Source organism: Sapajus apella, unplaced genomic scaffold, assembly GCF_009761245.1.
Source record: "Sapajus apella isolate SASKATOON/1434 unplaced genomic scaffold, GSC_monkey_1.0 scaffold48, whole genome shotgun sequence".
In the NCBI taxonomy this organism is placed as follows: domain Eukaryota; kingdom Metazoa; phylum Chordata; class Mammalia; order Primates; family Cebidae; genus Sapajus; species Sapajus apella.
The window spans coordinates 9,212,820-9,240,583 of NW_022436988.1; the positions used below are offsets into that span (position 1 = coordinate 9,212,820).

Consider the following 27,764-nt stretch of genomic DNA (forward strand, 5'->3'; position numbering starts at 1 on the left):
AAAGTGGCAGACTCCCAGCTCAGCCTTCTCCCGGGCCAGCAACACTCTGGCAAGAAGCAAAATCAGAGTTCCTTCCTGTGTGTGTGTGTGTATGGGTTGAGGCCAAAAAGAGCTCAAATGTTCTTCATCCTAGATGGTTGGAGACAGAAATTTGTAATAGGAGCTGCAGGTGGAGTGACGTCCTTTCCTCTTTAACCTGCAGGCACGCCTGGAGACTTCCAGCAAAGAAAAGGAAACCTCCTTACTCGCCCCAGCCCCTGGTGGGCCCCCTGTCCCACATGTTAGGGGTTAAACTCCCACAAGAAGGTTTGCAGGCCTTCAAAAGGTTGTGCAAGAGGCCTCCTCTTAATAAGGGAGTGACGCTGTTCGAGGCCCGGGGCACATGCAGCTCAGATTCCTGGCTGCTGGACTTCTGGGAATTAAGCATGATTAGGGTGGAATCCACCCAGGCTTCAGCCATTTGGGTCCACACGAACTCCCACCCTCTGTGATGTAAACAGAGATGTAGCCCTTTCTGCTATCTGGCCTTAGAAAGAGGAGAGATTCTCTGCAAATACGGCTCTCAGGCCCCCTCTGTGAGCGAACAGTGTAACAGCACCCTAAAGACCAGTGCTCTTCCTGACAGTCTGGGAAGGGCCTGAGCTCGCAGCTGGGGACATTCAGAATATGTAGAGGGTGTGTACTGTCACATCTGGGCATCATTAAGCAGGTGGGCATGGTATGGCCACCAAGGGGGAGGAGAGCTGGTCTCATCGAGGCTGCCGGCCCCCAAAGCCCTCCCATTTAGCAATCAGCCAGCCAGAGGGGCTTCAGCTGGGGACGTAGCACAGGTTGCCAGGGGGAAGCTTGTTTGAATTAGGTGATTGAAGGGCTGTAGGGAAGGCAGGCCAGCTTCTCAGACATTTTCAATAAATGCTCACGGTTCTTCTTCCAAAGCAGGTGAAATGAGAATATGTAAGTAAGGATATATTTGCAGTGGCTATACCTATTTCACAGCAATCAGAAGGGGTGTCCTTGGGGTGGGAAAGAGCTGGCAATCAGTGAGTGACAGTCCTAGACTTCAAGGACCAGAAAGGCTAGACAGCAGTGGGGGCCCAGACTAAGCAGGACATGGGAGAGAGAAGAGGGAGGCGCTGTGGTAAACGGTGGAGGGTCTCACTAGTTTTTTGTTTCCCAGAAAACATATCAGACACGCAGGGCCGACTTCTCCATTAAGCACCGCAGGCCCAGGGCCAGGGCCCATGGTCTTTTGGGGGCCCGTGAACATGTTTTCATTTCTTTTAAAAGGAGAAAAAATAAGTAAAGCTTTAGGTTGAACAACATGTTTTACTATCAGTATTAATTATGCTTTTCTTTATGCCAACGCAGTGGCAAAATATTATTTTTAATATTTTTGTTTGCGGGGAAAGAGTCCACCAAGGTGAAGACCCCTTAAATTTTCCTGATGCCCAGGAAACTTGAAGTGGAGCCTGTGAGCCCCAGCGGAGCTTCTTGGAGGACGTGCTAGCTCTGGGCCACAGCAGAGGACGCCTCCGGCCTCACTTGTTTGAATTCCTCCACCAATGTCCCGTTCTTCTACCCTTTACAAGCCGAGCTCCGAAGAAAAAAGAAACAAAGAACGCACGCGCCTTGGCACCAACTTCACTTTCTCGGGCTTCTGCAGGTCCCAGGCCTCCCGTGTCTCCCTTTCCGCCCTGAGCATCTCCAGACTTTGGAGAGCCTGACCTGGGCAGGAGAAACTGGAATCAACCGGTGGGCCGAATCCCTTTTCCCAACCGCCGCCCCCGCCCCGCCATCACTCCATGTCCGGAATGAGGCTGGGGGTCCCGGCTAAAGGAGAATCTGGGGGTCCTGTAAGGCCTTTGAGAGAGGAGTGCGGGCGAGGCTGGAAGGACAGGCTGGGCTTAGAGCAGAGGGGCTCGAGCGCATCTCTCCGGGCGCGGCGGGAGGTTGACACTGCTGCCCCCCGGCGGGTCCCGGAGCCAGTGGGCGCCTGTGGCCGCGCAGTCGGATTGTGTTTCTGCGGGGCTCGCTCCCGGGCCTGGCTCGGGGCCGCCGCCGCCGCCGCCCCTCCCGGAGCGCAGGCTGCTCTCCAGTCGCGGCCACGGGGTAGCGCTCGGCCCCCCTCTCCGCGTCTCCGCCTCCGCCTCCGCCGCGCTCGTCCCCGGCTCACGCTGCCCCCGCAGCTCCCGCTCGGCGCAGGCAGGAGCGGCTCTCAGGACGCCGAGCCCGGGAAGCTGAGGGCGGCGGGCTCGGCGAGAGGCGGCGGCGGCGGCCGAGGCTCTGGGGTGGCCGCTGCTCCTCCGGCCCGGGAGGGAGGTCGGCGATCGCCGGGCGGCCGAAGGGGCGCGGAGTCCCCGAAGCCGGGGCTGCCCGCCGGGCTCTCAGTGCGCCTCCCTGAGAGCTCCGGCCGGGGCGCGGCGGAGGGCAGAGCCGCCGGTCTCCATCCTCTGGCCGGCAGGAGGCTCCGCGCCGGGGCGCCGGCCACAGCCCGCGTCGCGGAGCCCAGCACCCGTCCCTGCCGCCCCGCGGCCGGCGCGGACATGGGCGCTCCAGGCTGCTCGCCCGGCTCCCGGACCCGCAAAGTTTGCTAGCCGGCTGGGCGCGGAGCCGAGGGCGCGCCCGGCCCCGGCGCCCCGGGAGGGGACCCGGAGTCTCCGGATTCGGCGCGAGGGCGGTGGAGCCCAGAGGGGTGGCTCGGCCCCGCCAGATGCCGCCTGCAAAGTTAGAGAGAAGAAAACTTCAGCTCCAGGGAGATTCGGACCTCTATGCTCACCGCGCCCCCCGAAACCGGCGCCCCTAAAAGAACCCCCGCACCCGCGTCTGCTGCCGCGCTCTGCTCGGGCCGGGTCCTGGGGGCCCAGCGCCTGGAACGGTGGTGACTGCGTTGGCCGGGAGAGCCCCACCAGGGGGCGGGGAGGGGGCGGGGGGCGGGCAACGTGGCCACGAGAGGAAGTTTCCTGAAGTTGTCAGTTTATTCCGGAGCTCGGCCGGCCACCCGGCCGGATCGCAGAGGCCGCCCTGCCTGGGTGAAGTCGGAGTTGGGGTGCTCAGGAAGAGCGGCGCCCTAGTCAGAGAGGGCGGCTTGGCCTCTTTCTGCCTTCTCGCCCCTCGCCTTCCGGGCGCGCTGCCGGGCTCGGACTAGGACAGAAGAGGAGGAGGAAAGGTTGGGGTGGCCAGCGCTGCCCCTCCCGGGCTTATTACGCCCGGGGCGCGGAGCCGCGTAGACTGTCTCCCGGGACGGAGCCACGGGGTACCGGACCCCACCAGGATTATAAAACAGGGCGGAGGGAAGGGAGACCTCGAGGACCCCCCCTCCAGGCTGGTCACCATGTGGGGCCTTTGGATCTGGACGCTGCTGGCTCTGCACGAGATCCGCGCGGCCGGAGCCCAAGGTAAGTAGGGACCCCCACGTGGGGACGGAGAGGGAGCTGGGAGAGGGGGCGGGGGAGGGGCGGCGGGAGCCCGCCGGCCTCACGATGGCCTCCTGGACACCCGGCTTAGCCGCGGCAGAGCCCTCTCCAGGGAGTTTCAAGACGCCCCCATCTCCCGAGTTTTGGTGCTCTTTTGGGGGTGGAGCAGTCTCTCCGAGACTTGTGGCTTCTGAATGGGGAAAGGTGGTGATGACCTGGGGAGGCAGAGAAGAGCCCAAGGTGAGGTGGGAGGGGCGCTCCCCTCCCCGCGTTTGCCGTGGATGCCCTGCGCCGGCTGGGGAGGGGTGCGACATTCCGTGCCGGGCGCCACACTCGGCTCCACTGAGCTTCCCAGACTGAGCTCCTGGCTCCCTGCTCCGTGTCTGAGGGGAAGGGCAGGGCCGGGCCCCTGCCGGGCAGGCGATGGCCTCCCCGGGCGAGGGAAAGGGATGGGCGGGCGCTGGGTGCCAGGTCGCTCGCCCTGGGAGAGTAATCGCCCGGCGTGGCCACGTACTGGAGCCCGCGCCTGGCTGCCCGCCCCTGGCTGCCCGGCCGGCCGCTGGGGCTGGGGGTGCTTCGCTGCGCGGGCCTGGAGCCGGGGTCGCGGGTGCAGCCGCGGACCCACCGCGGGGTGGTGCAAGGCGAGGGTCTGAGGCCTCCCCTCCCAGCCCTCCATCCGCACACAGCATCCCCGCCCCTGCCTCCAGCCTCCACGATTCGCTCGATCGTCTGTGCAGCCGCTTGCTGCTGTGACCTGTGGCTGCCGGGAGCAGCCTTATGGTGGAGAAGGGCTGGTGGCTTTGGGGTTGGGACTGTTACGAAAGATCCGAGACGTGACCTGCGCTGCCGGCTTCCTGAGGGTGGATGCCCAGACGTCTCACTGGTCCCTGGGCAGGTCCCCGCGGGGAAGGGCGGCTGCACCGGCGGTTCCGCGCCTTTGGGGTTCGCCGAGCCAGACAGTGGTGTCAGCGGTGTCCGAGCGGCGCCTGCTGGGGGTGGAGGGAGACGGAGCCTGGACTGAGCTCCAGGACTCTCAGGGCTAGGCCTTCACTCTCCCAAGCTCAAAAGGGGGCCAGACCCACCCTGGGGGGCCGGACTTCGGGGACTGCAACCCACTCCCCACGCCGCCTCTTGGCCCTCCAAACCTTCTGGGAAGAAGGGACCCCCGTGCGCCCAGCGTCAGGCAATCCAGAGAGCCAAGATCAAAGAGATGAAAATAATCAGCTCTCACTCACAGGGCTGAGGGGAGGATTTTATGAGGTAGTTTACGTAAAAGCACTTAGAAATTTTGTAACGAGCCCTATAAATGTAAGGTAATAAAAGTTATTATTTTTATGATTATCATAAAATCTTGGAGCAAGCGAGGAGCTCAGAGGTCATCTTATTCTAGCAGCCATTTAACAGATAGGGAAACTGAGGCCAAATGGCATCAAGTGACTTGCCCAAGGCCACTTTGTGATCTGGGGGCAGAGGCAGGTCTGGACCCAGGTGAGATCTGAGCCCTCTCCCTCAAACCGGGACCAGCCACCTGGAGTCTTGTTGTCTGGGGCGCCTCTTTGCGGGGTCCCAGGATGACCCTGATGCTGGCGAATAGGAATGGGTTGTCCTTCATCCTGGAGTGGCCTTACAGTTGTGCTCTGAGATAAACAGTGTTAGCAGTCAAAAGCCTGGATGGCATGGAGGAAAGGGATGCTGGCATCTGTCTGGACCCTTCTAACTTCATGGTTTCCCTGGGCAGGTGGCTCACCAATTCTTGTCTCATCTAGGACCAGGCCCTTATGGAGTCCCCAGGGCACCTGATGGCCCTTCCTGCTCCACCTCCACACGTGTGCCATCCACTTGAGGCCAAGACCCCATCCCTCCTGCTGAAGTTAAGGCCAGGTGGCCCCCTGCCCCTGCGCTTCCTGCAGGAGGGGCTCCCCTGTCAGAAGCGGAGAAGGTCTCTCTGATTGATTCACTTCCTCTCTGCCTTTCTTGTTTGCTGCCTTTTTACATGTCAGGCTGCCTAGGTCCCTGCTGCTCTGCTCGTGTTCTCTGGCTCCGAAAGTGTTTTCCAGCATCGGGCCCTCTCCTGCCATGTGTGTCCCCAGCAGCAAACGTTGCAGAGGATTGTGGGAAGGCGGTCCTAGGCTTGGGCAGTGCTGGGTTTAGGTGTTGGAGGGGGTGGGATTAGGGCATGGGGTCTTTTCTTATTCTGCTTTGGGGTTAGAGAATGAGTTTCTCCCAGCCTCAGGCCATGACATTAATCCTTTGGGGGTAGCTGAAGCCACCAGCTCTGTCATTTCTGAGCCCACAAGCCCGATTCTCCAGGCATGGCACAGAACAAGGGACCAAACAATTGTTCTTCCCTTGAGACAAACTTCACATCGGCCACTGTCACCAGATTTTATCTGGGCCTAGCCTGGTTGTTTTTCTTAGGTGCTGGATCTGAGAGACATCACCTGGGTATACTGAAAGTTAACATTTACCATTGACCCTACACCCGATGGGTCACATGATTCAAACTCATTTCCCAAGCAAAGTACGGTGAGGTTGTAGAAGAGCATTGTCTTTGGCAGCAGAAAGAACGGGTTCTCATGATCTGGCTTTGCAGCTTCGCTCTAGAGGCCCTCAGCAAGACTCTTGGCCACTAAGAGCCTCAGTTTCCTCATCGATACCTTGGCAAGAATAGCTCTTGCCTTATAGAATTGCTAGGAGAATTCAAGGTGTTCTGGGGACAGGGGCCCAGCCAGTGCCTGGCACACGGAAGGTACTTAATACGTGGCAATTATTACTACCGTTTTGATGGTTTTAACGCTAAGCTAGGAGTCCATGAAGATGGTACCCTGCCACCCACCAATAAGACCTTGAATTCTTTTTCCTTACCCAGGAGGCTTCTTTAACTTCCTTTCGTGGCCACATTACTGCATCTCCAAGAGTGGTCCTCAAGCACTTAGTTCCCAGGGAGTTGTAGCAATGCAGATTATTGGGCTGCACTCCCAGACACTGTGATTGGAAAGGTCTGGGTGAGCCTGGAAGTCTTTTAACAACAGCCTCAGAGGGATTTCTCATGTGCTTGGAAGCTTGATTACTGCTGGAGGTCATCCTGGCCAGCCTGAGATGTTGGGAGGAGGGCAGGAGCAGTCGAGCCAGATGATCCAGAAGTTTCTTTCAAGAGAATCATGCCTGGGGGAAGAACAGAAGGAAGGGAATCTAAGCCGAGTGAACAAGGCAGTGGGGAAAACCCTGAAAGAGGACTGGAACCCCCAGCTCTAGAGGCTCCTGAAAGGCTCCAAAGGGAGAGAGTTTAGTGCTGGGAGCTAATCACAATAAAAGCCAACAGTACACGAGGGAGCAGATGAAAGTTTAATTACATGGTGTGGCTAAGCTGTAATTATTAATTACTGACAGCAAAAAATAACTTATTGATCAGGGCCTTTTGCTAATTACCGGGAGGCCGAGTGTCGTGCTTGCCTGGGGCTCAGCTGTCAAAAGCCCCACTAGAGAATGGAATGGGGGTGTCTGTGCTCTCCCGTGCCCCTCTTTCCCTCACCCTTTGTACCCCTTGGCTTCAGCTGGGGAGTCTGGAACATTCTGGCAGTGGTTAGACGGGGGATACAGCTTGGTGCTTCCACTGGCTGCAGAGAATCACCCCTGCCAGGGAGGAACAGAGTTCAGACCCCCACCCAGAGGCTGCATTCTGCGGGCTGCTGGACACCTGCCTCAGAAATCCCACCCTCAACCCCCCCCAACACACCCTCTGCCCCCGCTTCATGCATTTGTTGGGCAAATATTTATCGACTGTCTCTCCCTCGTGTCCCCTACTGGAAGGCCGGCATAGGGGCCAGGAACCTTGTTCTACAAGGGAAAGGAGGCTGGGAAGGAGGCCAACTTCTTTACAGCGATCCTCTGTTTAAACAGCGCCTGAATGGCTGATTTTAAAATGAAGTGTTAACCTGCACGTTGGTTTGCATTTGACTTTGTACCACAGGACGCAGTCAGGCTGTAAGCTAACCAGAAAGGGAGAATGGGCTTGTCTTCTATCCTAAAGACTCATGGGAATCATTGCATTTGACTTGAAAGACACACGAAATGTCATCTAGGACAATCCTCTGCCCACAAGGCCATCAGGTCTCTGCTTACATACCCTTGATAACGGAGGACTCACTACCTCTTGACAAAAGCTGGTTGTTATGTTTTATGTTGATGAAGAAATTGATCTCCTTGGCCAGGCGCTGTGGCTTATGCCTGTAATCCCAGCCCTTTGGGAGGCCAAGGTGGGTGGCTCACCTGAGGATGGGAGTTCAAGACCAGCCTGACCAACATGGAGAAACCCCGTCTCTACTAAAAATACAAAATTAGCTGGGCATGGTGATGCATGCCTGTACTCCCAGCTACTCAGTAGGCTGAGGCAGGAGACTCGCTTGAACCTGGGAGGCGGAGGTTCTGGTGAGCCAAGATCACACCATCGCACTCCAGCCTGGGTAACAGGAGCGAAACTCTGTCTAAAAAAAAAAAGAAAAAGAAAAAGAAATTGGCCTCCTTATAGCTGGTTTTCCTGGGATCTGGCTGTGGTTTCCTCCGATTGGCTGGAGACCACTCCCTGTCCTTCTGACTCCTAGCCCCTCTGGGAGGCAGGAGGCTGATTGGGAATTGATGTCGGGTGTTACCGTGCTCCCTGCGGGGTTTCTACGCCGCTCCCCCTGGAGCGTGTTGTCGAAGACAGCCCTGGAGCTGCCTAAAGCGGTGGGAATTAGTCATCATAATTTGGGGCCTTGGGATGCCAATAGCAACAAATGGGCCAGCAGCAACTGGCGGCTGTGGCCCACTGCCTGTAATGGAAAGGAAAACAAGCCGGTTGCTGAGACACCCAGTGCCCCCTCCCCTAGGTGTCCCACCCCCAGCTGTCCATGTGCTGGGCAGGAGGCAGGGCCAGTGAGCAGTGCTGAACACAGACTGTCGAGGGCTGTTCAGTGTCCTGGGGGAAGGGAGAGAGGGAGCTGCAGGGCGTGTCCCCTCAGACTTCCTGGGCCAGGTGCCTGAAACAGAAAGCCTCTTGCTGAGCCCAGGGAGCCCTGGGCAGGCCCTTCTCCTGCAGACGTGGTGAATTGCTCCCAGTGTGGCTTCTGTCCCTTTGAATCCTGCCTTCATCACTAGGCAATGCTCAGCTGAACTTGTTTTCTTGTCTTTAAGATGCATAAAGTTAAAAATAGTTGTTCAAGCCAGGCGCAGTGGCTCACAATTGTAATCCCAGCACTTTGGGAGGCTGAGGCGGCAGATCACTTGAGGTCAGGAGTTCAAAATCAGCCTGGTTAATATGGGGAAACTCCATCTCTATTAAAAATACAACAGTTAGCCAGGCGTGGTGGCAGGAGGCTGTAGTCCCAGCTACTTGGGAGGCTGAGGCAGGAGAATCTCTTGAACCTGGGAGGCGGAGGTTGCAGTAAGCTGAGATCGCACCACTGTACTCCAGCCTGCACAAGAGAGCGAGACCCTGTCTCATTAAAAAACAGGAGGCCGAGGCGGGTGGATCACGAGGTCAAGAGATCGAGACCATCCTGGTCAGCACGGTGAAACCCCGTCTCTACTAAAAATGCAAAAAATTAGCTGGGCATGGTGGCGCGTGCCTGTAATCCCAGCTACTCAGGAGGCTGAGGCAGGAGAATTGCCTGAACCCAGGAGGCGGAGGTTGCGGTGAGCCGAGATTGCGCCATTGCACTCCAGCCTGGGTAACAAGAGCGAAACTCCGTCCCAAAAAAAAAAAACAAAGTTCTATCTACCTTACAGAATTGTCTTGGGTGACCAAATGAGATTGTCCAGATCACTTTGAAAATGCCCTTTGTAAATGTTAACTGCTTATAATGTGTCTGTCACGAGCTAGGAGGACATCCCAATCACTGCCCCTCTGCTCCCCAGACATGAGCCTTCTCTCTCCCCTCAGCTCCCCTAATATGATGTGAGTTCCCCTGCACTCACTCCTGTCTACACACTGACTGACTGCTGTTCTTGAAACTCACCAGGGTTCCTGCCCTTCCATCAATGGTGCCCACACCTCCCAGATGTCTGCAAAGTCTACCCCTTGTTTCCTCCGGGACTTCCTTCTAGTGTCTCTTATCCATCTGGGAGCATCCTATAATGTGGCATCTCCCAGCACCCACCCTCTCCCTCTGCATCACTATCTCCATTGCACTCAGCTCCAGCTGACATATATTGACTTGTTTGTTTATTACTGGTCTCTCCAGAGGGCAGGGGCTTTGTTTCATTCATTGGTATATTCCTAGCCACTAGGGCAGTGCCTGGCACGTAGAAGGAGTCAGCATAATATGAGGAATGAATGAATGAATGAATGAATGAATGAATGAATGAACGAACGAACAAACGCACGCTTACTGGAGGCATATAGCACACAGTCATCTGGTTCCTACCAGCTCCTCCTCCGAGGCTGCTCGCCTCATCTCCAGAGCTGATTGACTTGTGAAATGCCTCTGGTCTCTGTGCATCCAGCACACCCCATGCCAAGCAGCCCTCGGTGCATGGAGCAGCCAGGCACCTCAAGAGTGGGATCCCTGCCCTCCAGCAGCTCCGGCAGATGTACCCATGGAATGGGATAGTGTTGCCATTGAGACAGGAGCTTCTGCTTAGATTTTCTGGCTGATTTCCCAGCTCTTCCTGACTCTGGCCCGACAGATGAATCTGCCTCTAGCAGGCCTGCTCTCTGGGTTGGGCAGCCCCTGGGTCTTTACTGAAGTCTCATTGGCTGAGCTCCAACTTTATGACATGAAGGAAATTGAGAGGAATGGTAGAAGGTTTGGGGGTTAATGCCATCCGTACATGGATGTACCGTTTGAAATACACAGGGTCCTTGATTCATGCTGCTCCAGAGGGGAAGGGAGAGGAAGATCTTGCATCAACACTTAAATCCCCAGCCGGGCACGATGGCTCATGCCTGTAATCCCAGCACTTTTGGAGGCTGAGGGAGGTGGATCGCCTGAGGTCAGGACTCTGAGACCAGCCTGGCCAACATGATGACATCCTGTCTCTACTGAAAATTTTAAAATTTAACCAGGCGTGGTATCGCATACCTGTAATTCCAGCTACTTAGGAGGCTGAGGCAGGAGAATTGCTTGAATCCGGGAGGCAGAGGCTGCAGTGATCCGAGATCATACTACTGCACTCCAGCCTGGGCGACAGAGGGAAACTCCATCATACACACACAAAAAATAATAATATTTCCTTAGATTGTGTTTCTTCTGATTGCAGCCCATTCATTAGAATGGATTACATGGTCCCACCCAATGGCAAGGGAGCTAGGAAGTACAGGCTTTCATGTGCTGGAAAAAGACAACCGGATCTCATGTGCTGGCAATGCCTAGTGTTCCTTCACAACCACAGAGAAGACACCGTGGTGTCTGCATGTCATACAGAGGGTTACTTCACACAAGACATTTTTACTTTACACACTCCTAAAGCAGAACCCCAGTCTGTGCTATTACTTCCTTGTTCGGAGGCTTATTTCATTCCCCGGAAGCTGTTGAGAAGTGGTATGTATAGGATCGGTGCCTCGGAATTGGGCTGACCTGGATTCAAGCTCTGTCATTTGCTATCTGTAGCACTCTGGGTTAAGTCATTTAACATTCTCAACCTCTATTTCTTTGTCTGTAAAACAAGGAGAGAAGCCTTCCAAGGCTTACATGAGCTAATACACATAGGGCACTGAGAATATTTAATAAATGACTTTAACTCTGTTTGTACTTCTGTGCTTGCCCCTCAAGATCTCAGATTGCATTCAGACAACTTTTCTTCTCTAGTATCTTTGCTGTATATTTCACCCACATCTTCCACATCTTCTCACCTTGTTTAAAATTTATTTATGAGACAGAGTCTTGCTCTGTCACCTAGGGTGGAGTGCAGCGGTACAATCGGCTCACTGCAACCTCTGCCTCCCAGGTTCAAACGATTTTCCTGCCACAGCCTCCTGAGTAGCTGGGATTACAGGCACGTGCCACCACGCCCGGCTAATTTTTGTATTTTTAGTAGACACAGGGTTTCACCTCATTGACGAGGCTGGTCTCAAACTCCTGACCTCAAGTGACTCACCCACCTCAGCCTCCCAAAGTGCTGGGATTACAGGCATGAGCCACCGCACCCGGCTCACCTCGATTTCTTTTGCTTCTTCCCCAAGTCTTTCCTTCCATCCTCACATTTGGTGCCCAGTTCTGCTTGTCAGACATGGCAAGGTGCATTATAGCCATCATCTGCCTCAGTCTTCCCCATGACTCTGACATGTAGATAAACTGAGGCTGAGAGATTAACCACCCAAGGCCCTCTAGCAGGGAAGTTAAGGAGGTAGAATTTGAACCCAGGGCTCTCTGGTCCCAACATCTGTCCTCTTTCCTCTGCTCCAGGCTGCCTTTGGCTTCCACAGCATATGCCACTGTCTTCCCAAGGAGAGATGGCCATTTTCCAGGGAGATGCCCAGACAGTTGTGCTGTTTGAAGACTGAGGCTGGTCTAGGGAGGGTGGTAGAGTGTGGAAGGAGGCCTTGGAACTCCTCTTCCTGTTCCTTTTCTTCTGTCTCCCTGATCCTCCTGTCTCTTGCCTCCACCCTGGCTGTGTCCTCACTGGGCCTTAACTTGGCAGAAGATTGAAGACCTTCTCCTCCTCTCCTTGTCTCCGTCCCTCTCTGGGGCTGGAATGCCCTGGAGCTGTTTGAGGAGTTCCCTTAAGGTACTTGGGGCATTCACCACCGGCTTGCCAGTAACCGAGCCACACAAGAGCCTTCTAAATTGAACGGGGTGCGAGGGTGGGGAGGATGAGGGGAAGAAAGGCAATTAAAGTTTGATGCCACATAGGAAGCTCTTAGTGACCCAGAGAGGTGATGAAATTTTGATGATGTGACAGTCTTAACGGAAGGAAATATTATTTGCCATAATGAGGCTCATTCAGGGAATTCGGCGTCTCGGGCAGACACCAGTGACTCTTAAGGGCCTGCTACAGCCAGGACTCTGGAAACTTCCCCCCTCCCTGGCACCTCCCTGAAGGTACAGATCTGGGAGGCAGAGGTGTTACCCAGAATCTGAGTGAAGGTCAAAAATACCACTGGGCACCTGCACAATTGGTCTGTCACCACATAATGTGAGGTACTTATGAATCTGGAGCCGATGCTTCATTTGATGCTTCGAACTGTGAGAGCCAGTGCAGAAAGTGGCAGCAGGGGCCCAGGAGGGACAGCATAGAGTGCTGAGGACCCTGCAATGGGCCGGGCGTGGTGACTCACACCTGTAATCCCAGCATTTGGGAGGCAGAGGCGGGCAGCTCACTTGAGGACAGGAGTTTGAGGCCAGCCTGGCCAACATGGTGAAACTCCACCTAAAAATACAAAAATAAGCTGGGCATGGTGGCACATGCCTATAATCCCAGCTACTTGGGAGGCTGAGACAGGAGAATCTCTTGAACCTGGGAGGCGAAGGTTGCCATGAACTGAGATGGCACCACTGCACCCCAGCCTGGGAGACAGAGTGAGACTCCGTCTCAAAAAAAACCAAATAGAAACCTGAAATGCAGGTGCCTTCCTGGGTTCAAATCCTACCTGTGGTTTACTGCCTGGGTGACGTTGGATGAGTTACACAGCCTGTCTGTGCCTCAGTTTCTTCATCTGTAAAATGGGGATAACAGTTGGGTTGTGACAAGGTTTAACGAGCTATGCTAAGCTCTTGGGATACAGTGCTCCATGTATCGTAAACACTGAATAGGGGTTTGTCACGTGATGGTCCTTAGCATCTTTACCTTGGAAGCAAGGTCAGTTTGGGGCCTGCAGTTTGACAGGCGTCCCTGCCCCAGAGGCTTTTGTTCCTTTTGTCTTTTCCAGACCTGCCAGTGGCATCTAAACTTCTGCCTTTAGGGATTTATTTATTTGGTTAAGACATTCTCTGTCTCCAGCTTAAAATACAAATATGGCACAGAGAACCCACCTATTAAGCTATGACCAGCTGTTCTGCCTGAAGGTGAGGGGATGTATTGGATCCTTTCATAAAATCTCAAATGTATGTGGGTAGCCTTCATAGACACCCCATTTGCTCTTCACCCCAGTCTATGAAGGCAGTTGGCCGGAAAGTATTGACGTTACTCATATTGTGAGCATGGAAGTCCAGAAACATTAAGTAACTTGCCGAGGTCGCTTGATTTGTAAGAAAGAGATGATGAATGCAGGTCAGCTGCCTCCCAGCCCATTGCTTTCGATCTGGCCAAGATACTCACATTCAGGAACTGTTCTCAGTGCTGCTTTGGGCTGGTGGACCAGGGTAGGCTCATTTGACCACGGGCTTCTCCTTAGCTTGGGTGGGCACAGGAGTAGGACACAGGAGGCAGCCTGGGGTGGCCTCTCCTCTCTGTAAGGACACGTGGAGCCCCCTCTTGATGTCCACAGGGTCTTAGTGATAGGGCCTGGATGCTGAGACCTGTCACATCACCCCGCTGCTCTCAGAACTCTGGTAGCGTTCCCACAGCGTGATTCAGTGGCAAACTCCACAATCTGGCCCTACGCACCACTGCGATCTCGCCTCCGCCTGTCCCCACGCCAGCCTTCCACCAAGCTCCCACCACCCTCCCCACCCTGGCCGCCTTCCTTTCTCCCCTTTAAAGCCCCTGTTCTCTTCTCCACTGACCCCAGACAGGCCAGTGTGAAGCCATCCCTGACCCCCAGGTGGGACTCCTCCTCCTCGGTGCTCCAGTCTGGATGTCTCGCTGTGCACTTTGGCCTGTTGATCCTGAATTATCTTTTAATATCTGCGTGTAACTGATTCCTTTAATTGTGAACTCCTTGAGTTTAGATAATAACCCTTCATCCACAAGGACCGAGGTATTAGACATAAATTATTTCTTGAATGAACACACTTAACTCTTTTAAGGGTGCTAAGGAAGTAATTGTGAAGTCAGAGAGAGAGATAAGTTCATGACTCTGTGTGGGCCTCAGAGGCCACGAAGGAAGAGACTTATTGGGTCCTTTGGGACCAGGCCTTTTAGCCTGTGTTGCCAGAAGTGTCCTCATTGGAAGAAGGTGGGAAGGTAGATGCAGCATTTCCAAACTCTTCCATCATGTGCCACTCATAATAAGGAGGGTGGACACGTGCCCTGGGTGTCCAGCCATGTGGCCTGAAGCTGCCTATTAGCTGTATGACCTTTTCCTTATATATATAACAGAAGGAACTATTATTTGCCATAATGAGGCTCATTTAGAGAATTTGGTGTCTGAGGCAGACACCAGGGACTCTCAGGGGCCTGCTAGAGCCAGGACTCTGGAAGCTTCCCCCTTCCCTGGGCACCTACCTGGACGTACGGATCTGGGAGGCAGAGGTGTTGCCCAGAATCTAAGTAAAGGTCAAAAATATCACTGGTCACCTGAACAATTGGGCTGTCACCACATAATGTGAGGTACTTATGAATCTGGAGCCAATGCTTCATTTGATTCTTCGAACTGTAAGAGCCAGTGCAGAAAGTGGCAGCAGGGGCCCGGGAGGGACAGCATAGAGTGCTGAGGACCCTGCAATGGGCCGGGCACGGTGGCTCACACCTGTAATCCCAGCACTTTGGGAGGCAGAGGTGGAGGTGGGCAGATCACTTCAGGATAGGAGTTCAAGACCAGCCTGGCCAACATGGTGAAATCCCATCTAAAAATACAAAATACAAAAAATGGGCTGGGCATGGTGGCACATGCCTGTAATCCCAGCTACTCCGGAGGCTGAGACAGGACAATCTCTTGAACCTGGGAGGCAAAGTTTGCCGTGAGCTGCGGTGGCACCACTGCACTCCAGCCTGGGCGACAGAGTAAGACTCTGTCTCAGAACAACAAAGAAAATAGAAACCTGAAATGTGGGTGACTCCCTGGATTTAAATCCTTTTTTAATTTTGTATATATTTTTTAAAATTTTTGAAAATAAATTTTATATTTTTAAATTTTATATTCATATACGTGTGCGTGTGTATATATATTTAAATTTAACTTTATATTTACCACTATCTCTTTTGAGATGCCAGTCTCACTCTGTCACCCAGGCTGGAGGGCAGTGGCACAGTGACAGCTCACTGCAGCCTCGACCTCCTAGGTTCAAGAGATCCTCCCATGTCAGCCTCCTAAGCAGCTGAGACCACAGGTGTGCACTACCATGCCCAGCTGATCATTTTAGCTTTCACAGATACAGGATCTCTCTCTGTTGTGTAGTCTGATCTTGAATTCCTGACCTCATGTGATCCTCCTGCCACTGCCTCCCAGAGTGCTGTGGGTTCAGCTGTGAGCCACCACACCCAGGCCATTTGAGTTTTAAAATCTGTGAATATTTGCATTCTACTCTGTGGTCTATCTGAATTCCATTCCAACACACAAAGGATATATGAAAGCCAATCAATGCTGCCGGAAGATGTGGCTTGTCATCCCCATGAGTTCCTGGACCCCCTAGAACATATGTAGAAATCTGATCTTGAGAGGCTTGAATGAGTCACATCATCTGTAAGATTCTAAGATGCTTTACATGTATATATTTCAGCTGTTTGTGTTTAAAATTGTCTATGCTATTTTCTAAAGCAGTTGGACCTCAAACATAGTTGAGTAACTCTACCTGTATTAGTCAGCGTTCCCTAGAGGGACAGAGTGATAGGATTGGCATATCTACGAAGCGGGGTTTATTAAGAGTACTGGCTCGCATAAACAGAAGGTGAAGTCCCACAGTAGGCCACATGCAAGCTGAGGAGCAAGGAGGCCAGGCGGGGTCCCAAAACCTCAAAAGTAGGGAAACTGACAGAGCAGCCTTCAGTCTGTGGCTGAAGGTCTGAGAACCCCTGGCAAATCCCTGGTGTAAGTCTGAGGGTCTAAAAGCTGAAGAACTTGGAGTCTGATGTTCAAGGGCTGGAAGCATCCAGCACGGGAGAAAGATGGTGGCCAGAAGGCTCAGCAAGCCAGGTCCTTCCACGTTCCTCTGCCTGCCTTATCCTGGCCACGCTGGCAGCTGATTAGCTGGTACCCACCCAGATTGAGGGTGGGTCTGCCTCTGCCAGTCCATGGACTCAAATGTTACTCCCCTTTGGCGACACCCTGGTAGACCCACCCAGGAGCCATACTTTGCATCCTTTGGTCCGATCAAGTTGACATTAAGTATTAACCATCACACTGCCCATCTGCTCTGCCTGGCCTATGGTCCTGCCTTCAAGGGTGGTGGGAGTGGGAATACAGCTATTGCCCCTCCCTAGGGGAGCCTGCTGCTTGGGTGATTGTGGGGTGTTCTGGGTTCAGGACCTGTCTCCTGGCTTCTCCCTGGACCTCCCCCCATCCTCCATTTAATTTAGACCAGGCAAGCCAATCAACACCAGCACTGGGGTCTTATCTGGAGATTGGGTGAGGGCCTGAAGACTCTCTGAGTGGGACATTTGGGCTCTGGGATCGCTATATTCATCGCCCAGGAGCCTTTTTCATTTAGATGTGGGCACCTTCCAGAAGAGCTGAGGCTCCCAGAAGACCATCCCCTTGCAAAGCACGGCATTACCGTGTGTGGCTGGTGCCCCAGAGCAGCTGCAAGCACCTTTTCCTCCCCATACAACACTAAGGAAATGTTCTTGATTGGGTTCAACCACCTCCTTCCAAAGCACCCACCCAGCCCCCCAGGGTGCCTGGCCAGCACCCCACCTGCCCATCCCTGATGTCTGTCTCCAGCTGCTGTGGCTGGAGGACTCAGAACCCAGAATGGAAGAGGGTCTTCTGCCCTGAGGCGGTGCACCATGCTCAGATCAGATTGCTCAGTCAACCCTGAAGTCTCTCCCCACGGGTGGTGTGCACATTGGTTTGGGACAGCTCTGGCTGGCTCAGCCTGGCGACCCTTGACTTCCCCATTTGGAGTCCCTCTCTTGCCCCAGTGTAGTGTCTATAGGTAGAGAGCGGGTTGGCTGGCAGACCGTCGCGGGGCCTGGGCTGCCAAGGAGGGCCAAGGGGACTTCCTCATTAGCTCGGCTCCAAGCTCATTATCTGCCTGCGCATCACTGGGTGAAAAATGGTTGTGGTCGGGACAGTAATAAATACGCGGCTGTCAGTGTTGATGTGATTGCACTAATGAAGAGAAATCAGCCCCAGAGAGGAAGCCCTTCTGGCTGTGGCTTCAGGTGGCTGGAGAGCTCTGTCCACTGCCCATGCTCCTCTGTCCCAGAGCCCCAGGAAGGCAGAAAAGGGAGGTATTGGCATTTAACCCCTTCCTCCTCAGGCCCTGGTGGATGAAGAACCTAGAAAGTGCTGAAAACCAAGAAGGAGGAATGCCATTCTGCTCCAGGGACGGGGTGATGTGCTAAGGGGCTGCCAGCCTCAGCCTGGGCCTTGGGCAAAGGCAAGTAGGACCAGTGGGGTGGACAGTGGTGCTTTTGATGGCCCAGCCTCCCTTGCAGAGCCCTGGTTCGAAGCAGGAAGGCGTGGGGAGGAACACAAGGCCCATTGTCCGCGCCCCCAGGCCTGCCACCTCCCCTGGAATGTTAGGACTTATTGTGTCTCCAGGAACTTGGAATGTCTGGCCCCAGGGTGTGGGGATTCGGCCTCTGCTGGGAAAGAGCTCGAGGGGCCCTGGGCCTTAGAGCCGAGGCTGAGTCCAAGCTGAGGCACAGCCATGCCTCCTAGATGCTGGCAGAGAGGAGAGGGAGCACATTTTGGCTCCTCAGAGTGCCAGGCCTTGGGGGACTCTGGGGGTTCAGGAGGGTGGGATGGGAGGGCTGAGGGGTGCCCTTCCATCGGGGGTGTCAGGAGCCATGTTCTGGGAGCTCAGGTGTCATCTGCCTCTTAATGGAGGTGAGGCGGGGGCCTAGAGCAGTGGCTCTCACACTTGAGCCGCATTAGAAGCCACTTGAGGACCTGTTAGAATTCGTATTCCTGGGCCCCATTCCCAGAGCTTCTGAAGCAGTGGGTCTGGGAGGGGGGCCTGGGAATTTGCATTGCTGACAGTTCCCAGGTGATGCCGCCACTGCTGCTGGTCCAGGGAGCCCACTGTGAGAAGGCGCTTTCCTATAGTCAAGATGTCATGGTGGTGGCTGAGCTGAGCCACTTCCGTCCCATGGACTCCGTGTCGGCTGCTGCTGCTGCAGCGGGCTACAGCAAAGCTCAGTTAACAATGAACTTGAATTTGGCGATGGTCTTGCACCTGGTGGGGGGTTGGTATTGACCACCACTCATCCTTCTCTTCTTCCTGTAGGGAGCTTTTGCCCCTCCTGTCCTGCCTTAAAAGAAAAGAGAATCCATCCCAGAGCCCTCCTTCCTGGTAGAAGGAGCTTTTGCTAGAAAGCTCCAAAGTAACCCCCATGAGTCAATGGATAACCAAAACCATGAACCTCTTTTGCTCCTCAGGCACTTACTAAGCACCACCTGTATACCAAGTGAGGTGCCCAGGATCCAGCCCAGTCTCAGGCAGGTCCCTGCCCTCAAATTGCTCACGGTCAAGTGAAGGCAGCAAGCCTGCAACTGGTTCTGTAGGACAGTGTGAAAAGTGTTCATTGTAGGGAGGAACCAGGTGATTTGGGAGTCCAGAGGGATGACATGAGATGCTGCGCCAGAGGAGGAGGTGACATAGAAGCTGAGTCTTGTAGGATTTGAGGGGCCCCCATCTTCCTTAGGAAACATGAGGTCTTGTTTTTCATCCTTACTGCTACCAAGCAGCAATTCTAGGCAGCAAACATAAACCTTGGTGGTATCTGACCACGAAGGCCAGATTGTGCCTGACCACACCAAGGGGCTTCTGCCCTCAGGTGCTTATTATACCCAGGGTCACTTGCATTCCTGGGTGGCAACCGTCTCATAGGAGCTATGCAGGCGTCAGAAGGAAAACAGCAACTTAAACCATGGTGAATCATCTAAGCACACGTGGGATGGACAGATGCGTCTGGGGCTTGTAGTCTTTCTTCCCAGCACCCTCCTTTGGCTCCGGATCCTGGAGCCGCCTTAAGGGCCAGTAGCTGTGCTAAAAACAGTAGGGAACAAGGAGAATTACTAAGGTCAGATTACCAAAGGCCACCTCACTTGATAAAGGAGGATGTGTAGCCACCAAGAAAAGTAAGTGAGGTGCGAGCTCAGGAGCCTGGCTGCCCCTCCTCAGGCTCCACCCACTGCAGCTGTTGGCCAGTCCCTGGCAGGACTGAGTTCTCTGGACCCCCCTTGGCACCACCCACCGACATAGGAATCAGCAGAATCGGGAGGTGGGAGAGCTGCAGAACAGCTCATGGTCTGTCTTCTCCAGCTCACATCCAGCGGGGTCTGGGCACAGAGGACCCAGTTCCAGGGAAGCCACCAGCCTTTGCCAGGGGTGGGAGGGGGTGGCTCAAGAGCCAGTCTCTGGGATGTGGCTTTGGAAGGGGGCCACACTTCCTCCCATGTGCCCCAGTGCCTCTCTGGGGTGTGATGGGTTTGAATGACCTCTGCAGGACTGGGAATCAGGGAGAAGTGATCGGCCTTGGGCTGTCCCACGAGCAGCATAGATGGCCACTTCCCTGTGCCTGACTCTCCTGACCCCAGAGCTGGCTGCTGGTTTAGGGGTGTCGCTCTCTGGGCCCCTCCCAGGTGGTCATTTTAGCTCTTCTATGCCACACGGCCCCAGACACTCAGGGTCCATAGGAGGGGTTTGGGGGGCCTGCAGCTCACCTCCCAGATCAGGAGCTTTTGGGGTTCTCCAGAACTCAGGGCATCATAAGAGCTCACATTGACTGAGCTTTTGCAGGTGTGACGTCATTCTAGATGCTCTATGTGGATCTGCCCCTCCAATTCTCTCGGGCCTCTGGGAGGAAGCATATGTTCCCATATGACCATTAAACAGACACAGAGAGCCCAGCAGCTTGCCCAGAGTAGCACAGCTTGTGAGTGTTGGATTCAGGAACAGACTCAGGCACTGGGCGCAGACATGGTGTTCTCAGCCATGGGGTGTGCCAGGCAGCATCCTGGGCCCCCTGCCTCCTCTCTGTGCTCCTGAGGAGGCCACATTCCCAGGCTGGCGTGTAACTTGGCCTGGTTCTGCCTCTGCTTGGCTAAATCACCTTGGCTGGGTGACTTAGCTTTTCCCAGCCTCAGTTTCCTCATCTGTTATTTGTGGGTTTAAAACTAACAAAACGTCCTCACACTTGAGGGTTGGTGGGAAGATTGTCTGATGTAGGATTTGGGAGCATGGCTGACCCAGGACTGGCATGGAGGGGCCTTACCGTGTGAGCCCAAGGGGGCTCTGTTAAGGGCCCATCCCACCCACTGGCCACTGTGCTCCTGACCTGTCTGCCTAGGACTCAGCCAACCTGGACAGCCTCGGCCTGGGACTTTGTGCTTATCCGCAAGCCGTTGCCCAGCTCCCTGGGGTCTCCGTGATTGTTTCCACGTGGGTGGGGGAGCTGAGGAGCATCCCAGGACTCAACTCACATGGAAGGAGGCATCGCCGAAAGATGCAGTCTTAAGTATACAGTGTTCCTCTCCATCCCATATTTGACTGAACCTAAGACACATCAATTATAAGACATGTTATTTTACGTACCGCCAAGAAAAAAAAAATGCTGCCATTTAATCCACAAAATGCATTCTGACTCCAGAGATGCAAAAATGAAAAAAAATGTGCACTCAGAGGAAATATGGTAATAACCACCATTTATATAAAGCCTATCCCCTTCCCAGTCTGTGTTCTAAGCATCTCACATGTATTAACACGTTGAATCCTCTCAACAACCCCCATGAGTTTGGATGTGACCGTCCTAGCAACAGAAAATGGGCTAGTGGAGTTGGTTTAAAAACTATGAGATGTTCATGCTGGCAATGTTCACCCGTTGTCTGATATTGCAAAGGTTCTCTCTGGATTTTACACCCCCGGCTACTGTCACACTCTGTTGACTGGGCCCCCTGGGCAGGCCAAAGTGGAGAAGGGGCTGCAGGGTTGAAGAGGCCACCCAGGAGACTGAACACTCCCCCTCTGTCCTGGGCACAGTAGATCCAGCCCACACCAAAGACCAGCCCTGGGGCGCGGACAAGCTCGGGCCTGTCCCCAGGTCTCCAGCGCACCCTCCCATCCCATCGCTGTCTTCCGAGACAGTGCCGGGAGGATGAAGTCTCTCTTGTGTCCTGCCTCCATCCCAACATTCCTTCCTCAGCCCTGTCTCATGCCAGCACCTGTCTCCTGGGCACAGGGCAGCGGCCGGGAGGAATGCACGTCTGGCTTTGGTCTCCACCAGGCCTGAGTAACCAGTGGTGGGGGCGGGGGAGCTGGGGGGAGGCCTCTCCTCTGAGCTGGAACTTACAGGCCAGGCTGGAGCTTCTGAATCCAGTCCACTTGGCCTTTTCCTTCTCCTTTGGCCAACCCCAATCAAAGTGAATGGCTTGCCCCCAATTCCCCAGAGCCCCTGGGACAGGTTGGCACAGCTGGACACCGTGCATCTGCCCAGCCTTTGGGGTTTGGGCGTGGTGGGGGGTGGAGGTTTCCTTGGAGAGGCCAGAGCCCTGGAGACAGCTGGCCCCTATTCTCTCCCTCCCCAGCCCTGGCCAACTCATTCAACTGTCGCTACCGACAGGAGAGGACTTGGGAGCTGTTCTCCAGCTCGCCCAGGCACGATTCTGGGACATCTCTTGCCCCCTCAGAAGGTCCTTCCTCACTCCTTGCCTCTCCTGAAGTTTCCTTTTGTTTCCCAGTCTTCTGGGCTCCGGCCGCCTGGAGGTGTGGGCTTGCACCAGCCTGCCCAGAGACGGCTCTGTCTCGGCAGTGCTCAGTTTCTGGCCGACAGGAGCAGCTCTGAAAGGGGATGCAGCCCTGACATGTCCTCTAACCCACCTGGCAGACCCGTGGCATCTTTTGTAGGGTCCGGTGCAAAACGAAAATGCCACATGGTGCAACGACTCATGCCTGTAATCCCAGCATGTCCGGAGACCGAGGCGGGCAGATCGCCTGAGGTCAGGAGTTCAAGACCAGCCTGGCCAACATGGCGAGCTATCCCATCGTACTAAACATAAAAATTAGCCGGGCATAGTGGCACACACCTGTAATCCTAGCTACTGGGGAGGCTGAGGCAGGAGAATTGCTTGAGCCTGGGAGGTGGAGGCTGCAGTGAGCTGAGATCGTGCTCCTTCACTCTACCCTAGGCAACAGAGTGAGACTCTATCTCAGAAAAAAAGGAGAAAATGTGATGTTAAAAAATAAGAATTTCAAGATGGCAGCAGGGAAGTATTACACCAAGGGTGGTGCCCTTCTAGGCCTAGGGCCCAGGATAACTGCTCAGGTGGCAAGCCTGAGAATCCTGCCCTGCCCACTGGTGAGACCTTCAGGCATTCCCCTCTCCTCTCCAGGCCTCAGTTTCCTGCTCTGTAAAGCAGAGAGGCCACCACCTAGGACCCTGCCCTCCTGCTGCCCCCTCTCGTGGGGCTGACAAGGCCAGGGGACCCTCTCCTCTCGGGCTCCAGGAGTCCAACAGCGTGAGGTAGAAGAACGGTGAGCAGGCCTAGAAACTTGTCCATGAAGTTCCCGGGTTTTGCCTGGGAGGCCACAGGCAGGATGTGGAATTCCGCCTCGCGCCCTGGTGCCTGCTTGTCTGGTCCTGCCTGGTATGTGCGCTCTCTGCCTCTGGCTCCCTGTCTCATGACAGGCAGTGGTCAAAATAACACGGTCTTGAAAGCCAGAGCACACCGCGGCTGGAATCCTGGCCCTGCTGCTTGTGAGTTACGGGACCTCGGCAAGCTACCGAAGCTCTTCCAGCCTCAGTTACTTCGCCCATAAAATGGGGCAGCAAGACGTATTGCAAAGAAAATGTTAATCCAATTATATTCAGTTTCCTCCTTCCCTGTTGACTCTTGGAGAGGGATTAGGAAAATCCTGCAAGGCTGCATAGATTTTTCCTTCTGTTGCACCACAGTGGCGTGGAGCACCAGGTGCAGCACGCTGCTCCCAGTAACGACATCACCGCGGCCCCCGTTATTCTGGTCGCATCTTCCCCTTGTGAAGCCGGGTCGGTCCGGGGCTTTTGGAGGCATCGGCTCCTTGAGTGGCTGAGAGTGGCGTGCATGCCGGCAGCATCAGCACCGCTCCTAAACATGCAGAAACGCAGGCCTCACCCCAGACCTGATGAATCAGAATCTGCATTTTAAGATTCCCCAGGTGTGGGCATGCACATTAAATTCTGGGAAGCACTAGAGTTCATTTGCTGCTGTTGCTATTTCAAGATAGATTTTAAGAGGGTCTCTACTGTCCTAAAAAAATAGGAGCGATCAGTTTTTTTTTTTTTTTTTTTTTTTTTTGGAAACAGAGTCTCACTAGAGTGCAGTGGCACAATCTTGGCTCACTGAAACCTCTGCCATCTGCCACTCCCGAGTTCAAGAGATTCTCATGCCTCAGTCTTCCAAGTAGCTGGGACTATAAGCACGCACCATCACACCCAGCTAATTTATATATATATATATATATATATATATATATATATATATATATATTTTTTTTTTTTTTAAGTAAAGACAGGGTTTCACCATGTTTCCCAGGCTGGTCTCAAACTCCTGAGTTCAGGCAATCGGCTCACCTCAGCCTCCCAAAGTGCTAGGATTACAGGTGTGAGCTACCATGCCCTGCCCAAAAATATGAGCTATCAGTTCTGTCAGCTTGCCTGGACTGTGTATGGAGAAGCTATTGGCTCCTTAACACGGGCTTATTTTGAATCCCAGTTTTCTGTACTCAGAGGGAAGTCCTCCTCCTCCCCACCCCCGCCCCAGCCAGCAGTGAGGGGGACCTGGGAGGGAGCCTGGAGGTTGAGGAGGCCCAGCAGGCCAAGCAGCCCTAAAAAAACAACCCGGAGGCCCTGCTTCGTTCGCTAATGGCCTGTCTGCGGTGCCGTCTTTGATACAGGAAGAACATGAAAAGGAATCACCCCCTTAAGTAAACAAAACAGAAAATTCTCTTGGGGGGAAAGCACAGGAGAGCTCTTGTGGGAACTCATCACTTACTGAAGGGCCATTCCCTCTGCAGTGTGGACCTGTTTCACATCCAGGCAACGTGCAGAGCAGCCCAGCCTGGGCCCACAGGTGTAAAGAAGCAGGGAGAGTCAGGGTCCGGGGCAGCGTGGGGTGCAGTGGAGCTGACAGAAAGGAGGTCAGAGTCCCAGCATCAGGTGAGATCGGGGGTCAGCTGGGAAACCAGAGAGAAGCCACTCTGAGCTCTCCCCCTCCCCTGATCCCTGCTTTTGCAGAGCAGAGAGGCACTGAAAAGACGAAAGCAGAGGGCCCTAAAAGACGAAAACTGAACTGGGTTAGGGCACAGTCTTTTTCCTAGGGCTTGTCCTACGCAAGCCTGGGGGCCTTCAGGGGGAAGGCCTCCTCCCCCACACTCCTTTCTTACCCCCAGGAGTCTTGGCAGAGTGACAGGCTTTTCTGTTCCTCTACTTAACCAGTTGATGAGGCCTCAAGCAGTTTACAGAGCAGTAGAGAACGGAGAGAGGGAACCCTGGAGCCAGAGTGCCTCTATGATGACCCTAGACAAGGGACTCAGCCTTTCTGAGCCTCAGTTTCCCTATCTATAAATGGAGGATGATAGTCCTCACTTCATGAGGTTGTTGAGATGATGTAAAAGCTGTTAGAAGAGCTTCTGACAGACAGTTGTCTATAGCATTACAAAAATATTGAATAAATCAAAATAGCAATGACCCAAAGGGGAAGAAATGCCTTCCTCACGTGGGAACCAGAAAAGACTTTGAGGAAGATGGGACATTTGAACTGGGGACATAAAGATGCTTAGTCACTGGAACATAGGGAAGCAGGCTCAGGAGGATTCCAGGCAGAGGGCACTGCAGGGGCCGACCCAGGCCTGCAGAAGGGAGCATTAGCCAAGTGCAGGATGGGTGAGGGGGAGGGTTGGGCCCTTGCTACCTCTCCAAGGAATGACAAGGAAAGGACCAGATGGTCAAGGCCCTTGAACTCCAAGGTGAGGACCTGGGAGTTCAGGGCCCTAAAAGACGAAAACCAGAACCAGCCCCAAACACACCTAAGCAGGCATGGGACACGTGAGCATTGCTCTTGCAACAAAACTTCTAGGCCATGCTGATCTAGGAAATCCACTGAATAAGCTGCCTCCCCTGTGGTCTTTCTGAGGCCCTTGTCCCACGGGAGGAGAGGGTGAGGCACAGGCAGAAAGAAGCAGCTCTCCTTACTTTCCCTAAGGGTCTATATGTGTCCTTTGCAAATCACTCCAGGTGAGGCAGTGAGTAGATTTCCACATCTGCATCAGCCACAGCATTTTGCCTCCCTCCCTCCTCAAACACTGAACTGTGGGGAGGAGGAGGAAAGACTGGGAACTATTACTTTCTTCCCTGAGCCGAGAAAACTTGTCCCAGCCATGAAAACATCCCTCATTTCTGGACTTCAGAGCGTCACATTGCAGTTCAGGAGGGACTCACAGAGGGAGAAGAGATCTCTGCATCGGGCTTGGGGAATCAGCTGAAATCTGCACATGGAGGTAACCGGGGCATAAGGGAGGGCCCCAGGCACCCTTTCCAATGTGTTGCTGACTTTCTGGCAACCCAGGGATAAAAGGTTTTTTTCCCCCTTTGGTTGACCTCTCTGTTCAACAGAGAGAAAAGGACTTACAGCCCACGGCTGGGCAGGAATGAGCCTGTGCAAAGCCTTCTGAAGTTTGGACAATTGGGGTTCAGCATTCCCCTTACAACATAGTAGGAAGCTGACTCTAGTGGACACATGGATTGGTGTCTGGGTCTGTACCAATTGTCTCATTGTCAAAACACACAGAATGGGTAGCTGAGAAGGATGCAATATCCTCTGTCACCACTTCCTTTATTTTCAGTTTTCAGAAGTTTTATTATGATGAGTCTAGGATGTGGCTTTCTTTGGATTTATCCCAGTTAGAGTTCACTGACCATCTTGAATCTGTAAATATATGTCTTTCACCAAATTTGGGAGCCATTATTTCTTCAAACTTTTCTTGTACCCCATTTTTTCTTTCCTTCTTGAGCTTTACTAACATCTATGCTAGATGTTTTTATATTGTCCCCGTTCACTTTTTTCAGTCTTCTTACTCTCTGTTCTTCAGATTGAGTAATTTCCACAGATATATTTTTAAGTTCATATTTCCTTTATTGTCTCCATAGTTTGGTTAAGCCCATCCAGTGAATTTTAAAATCTGATATATTTTACTTTTTAGTTTTAAAATTTCTATACATTATATATGTGGATATATAATGTATTTTAAAAGTTATTTATATATATATAAAATTGTAGCTTTCCAAAGATTTATTATCTGCTCATTCATTATGAGCACATTGTCATTTATGGCATGAAATAGCTTTAAAATTCATGTCTGCTCATTTCAACATCTTGTCATTTCAGGGTCAGTCTTGATTGTCTTTCATCTTGAGAATGGGTTGCATGTTCATTGTATGTAGAATAATTTTGAATGTGTCTTGGACATTGCAATAAATCAGAGAGAATCTAGATTCTGTTACATTTCTTCAAAAAGTATTGATTTTTCCTTTTTGTTTTAGGGGGAACTAACTTAATTGATTCAAACTGCAAACTCTCTCTAGGGGCAGTAGCTCAAATCTCAGCTCAGTACCTTTATCCTCAGCTGGGTTACCTGCAGCCTGCCCTAAGCACACATAATTCAGGGGTCAGCCAGAGATTTAGGCAGCATCTATCCACATAATTGGAAGTTCCCCCTCACTGGCTCCCCACTTTTCAGGATTCACCTCACTTTTTGGTGTCTGTGGCTGCCCTGAAGTCCAGACTGTGAGTTTTCTCTTGGAGGTTTTTCTTAGGTTGTAATTGAGGTGAAATTCACATGACATAAAATTAACCATTATAAAATGAATAATTCAGCAGCATTGAGTACATTCACCATGTTGTGCAACCACCACCTCTATCCAGTTTCAAGACATTCTATTACCCCAAAAGGAAACCCCTTACCCATTAAGCAGTTGCTCCCCACTCCTTTCCAGCCTCTGTCAACAACCCATCCACAATCTGTATCTATGGATTTACCTATTCTGGATGTTTCATATAAATGGAGTCATACAACACGTAGCCTTTTGTATCTGGCTTCTTTTGCTGAGCGTGATGTTTTCGAGGCCCTTCCATGTTGAAGCTGGTAGCAGTACTTCATTCCTTTTTCATGGCCGATTACCATTCCATTGCACGTACATGCCATGTTCACTTGTTAATGGACGTTCATGCTGTTTGCACCTTTCGGCTGTTGTTCACAGTGCATGAATGGGTGTGTACATGTATTTGTTTGAGTCCCTGTTCTCAGTTATTTTGGGTCTATACCTAGGAGTGGAACTATTGAGTCATACAGTAATTCTATGTTTAACTTTTTGACCCAACAAACTGTTCTCCACAGTTAATGAACCATTTTA

At 53.2% G+C, this 27,764-nt stretch overlaps 1 protein-coding gene across 2 annotated transcripts in view; it reads left to right on the forward strand.

Moving 5' to 3' along the window:
* The first annotated feature begins 2,237 nt into the window (after nt 1–2,237).
* Nucleotides 2,238–27,764, forward strand: part of SDK2 (sidekick cell adhesion molecule 2) — a 313,807-nt gene continuing 288,280 nt past the window's right edge. For both annotated transcript variants that reach the window (XM_032241841.1, XM_032241842.1), the window contains exon 1: nt 2,238–3,395. In XM_032241841.1, coding sequence (XP_032097732.1) covers nt 3,332–3,395 — 64 coding nt within the window. In that variant the 5' untranslated portion in view covers nt 2,238–3,331. The remainder of the gene's footprint in view (nt 3,396–27,764) is intronic.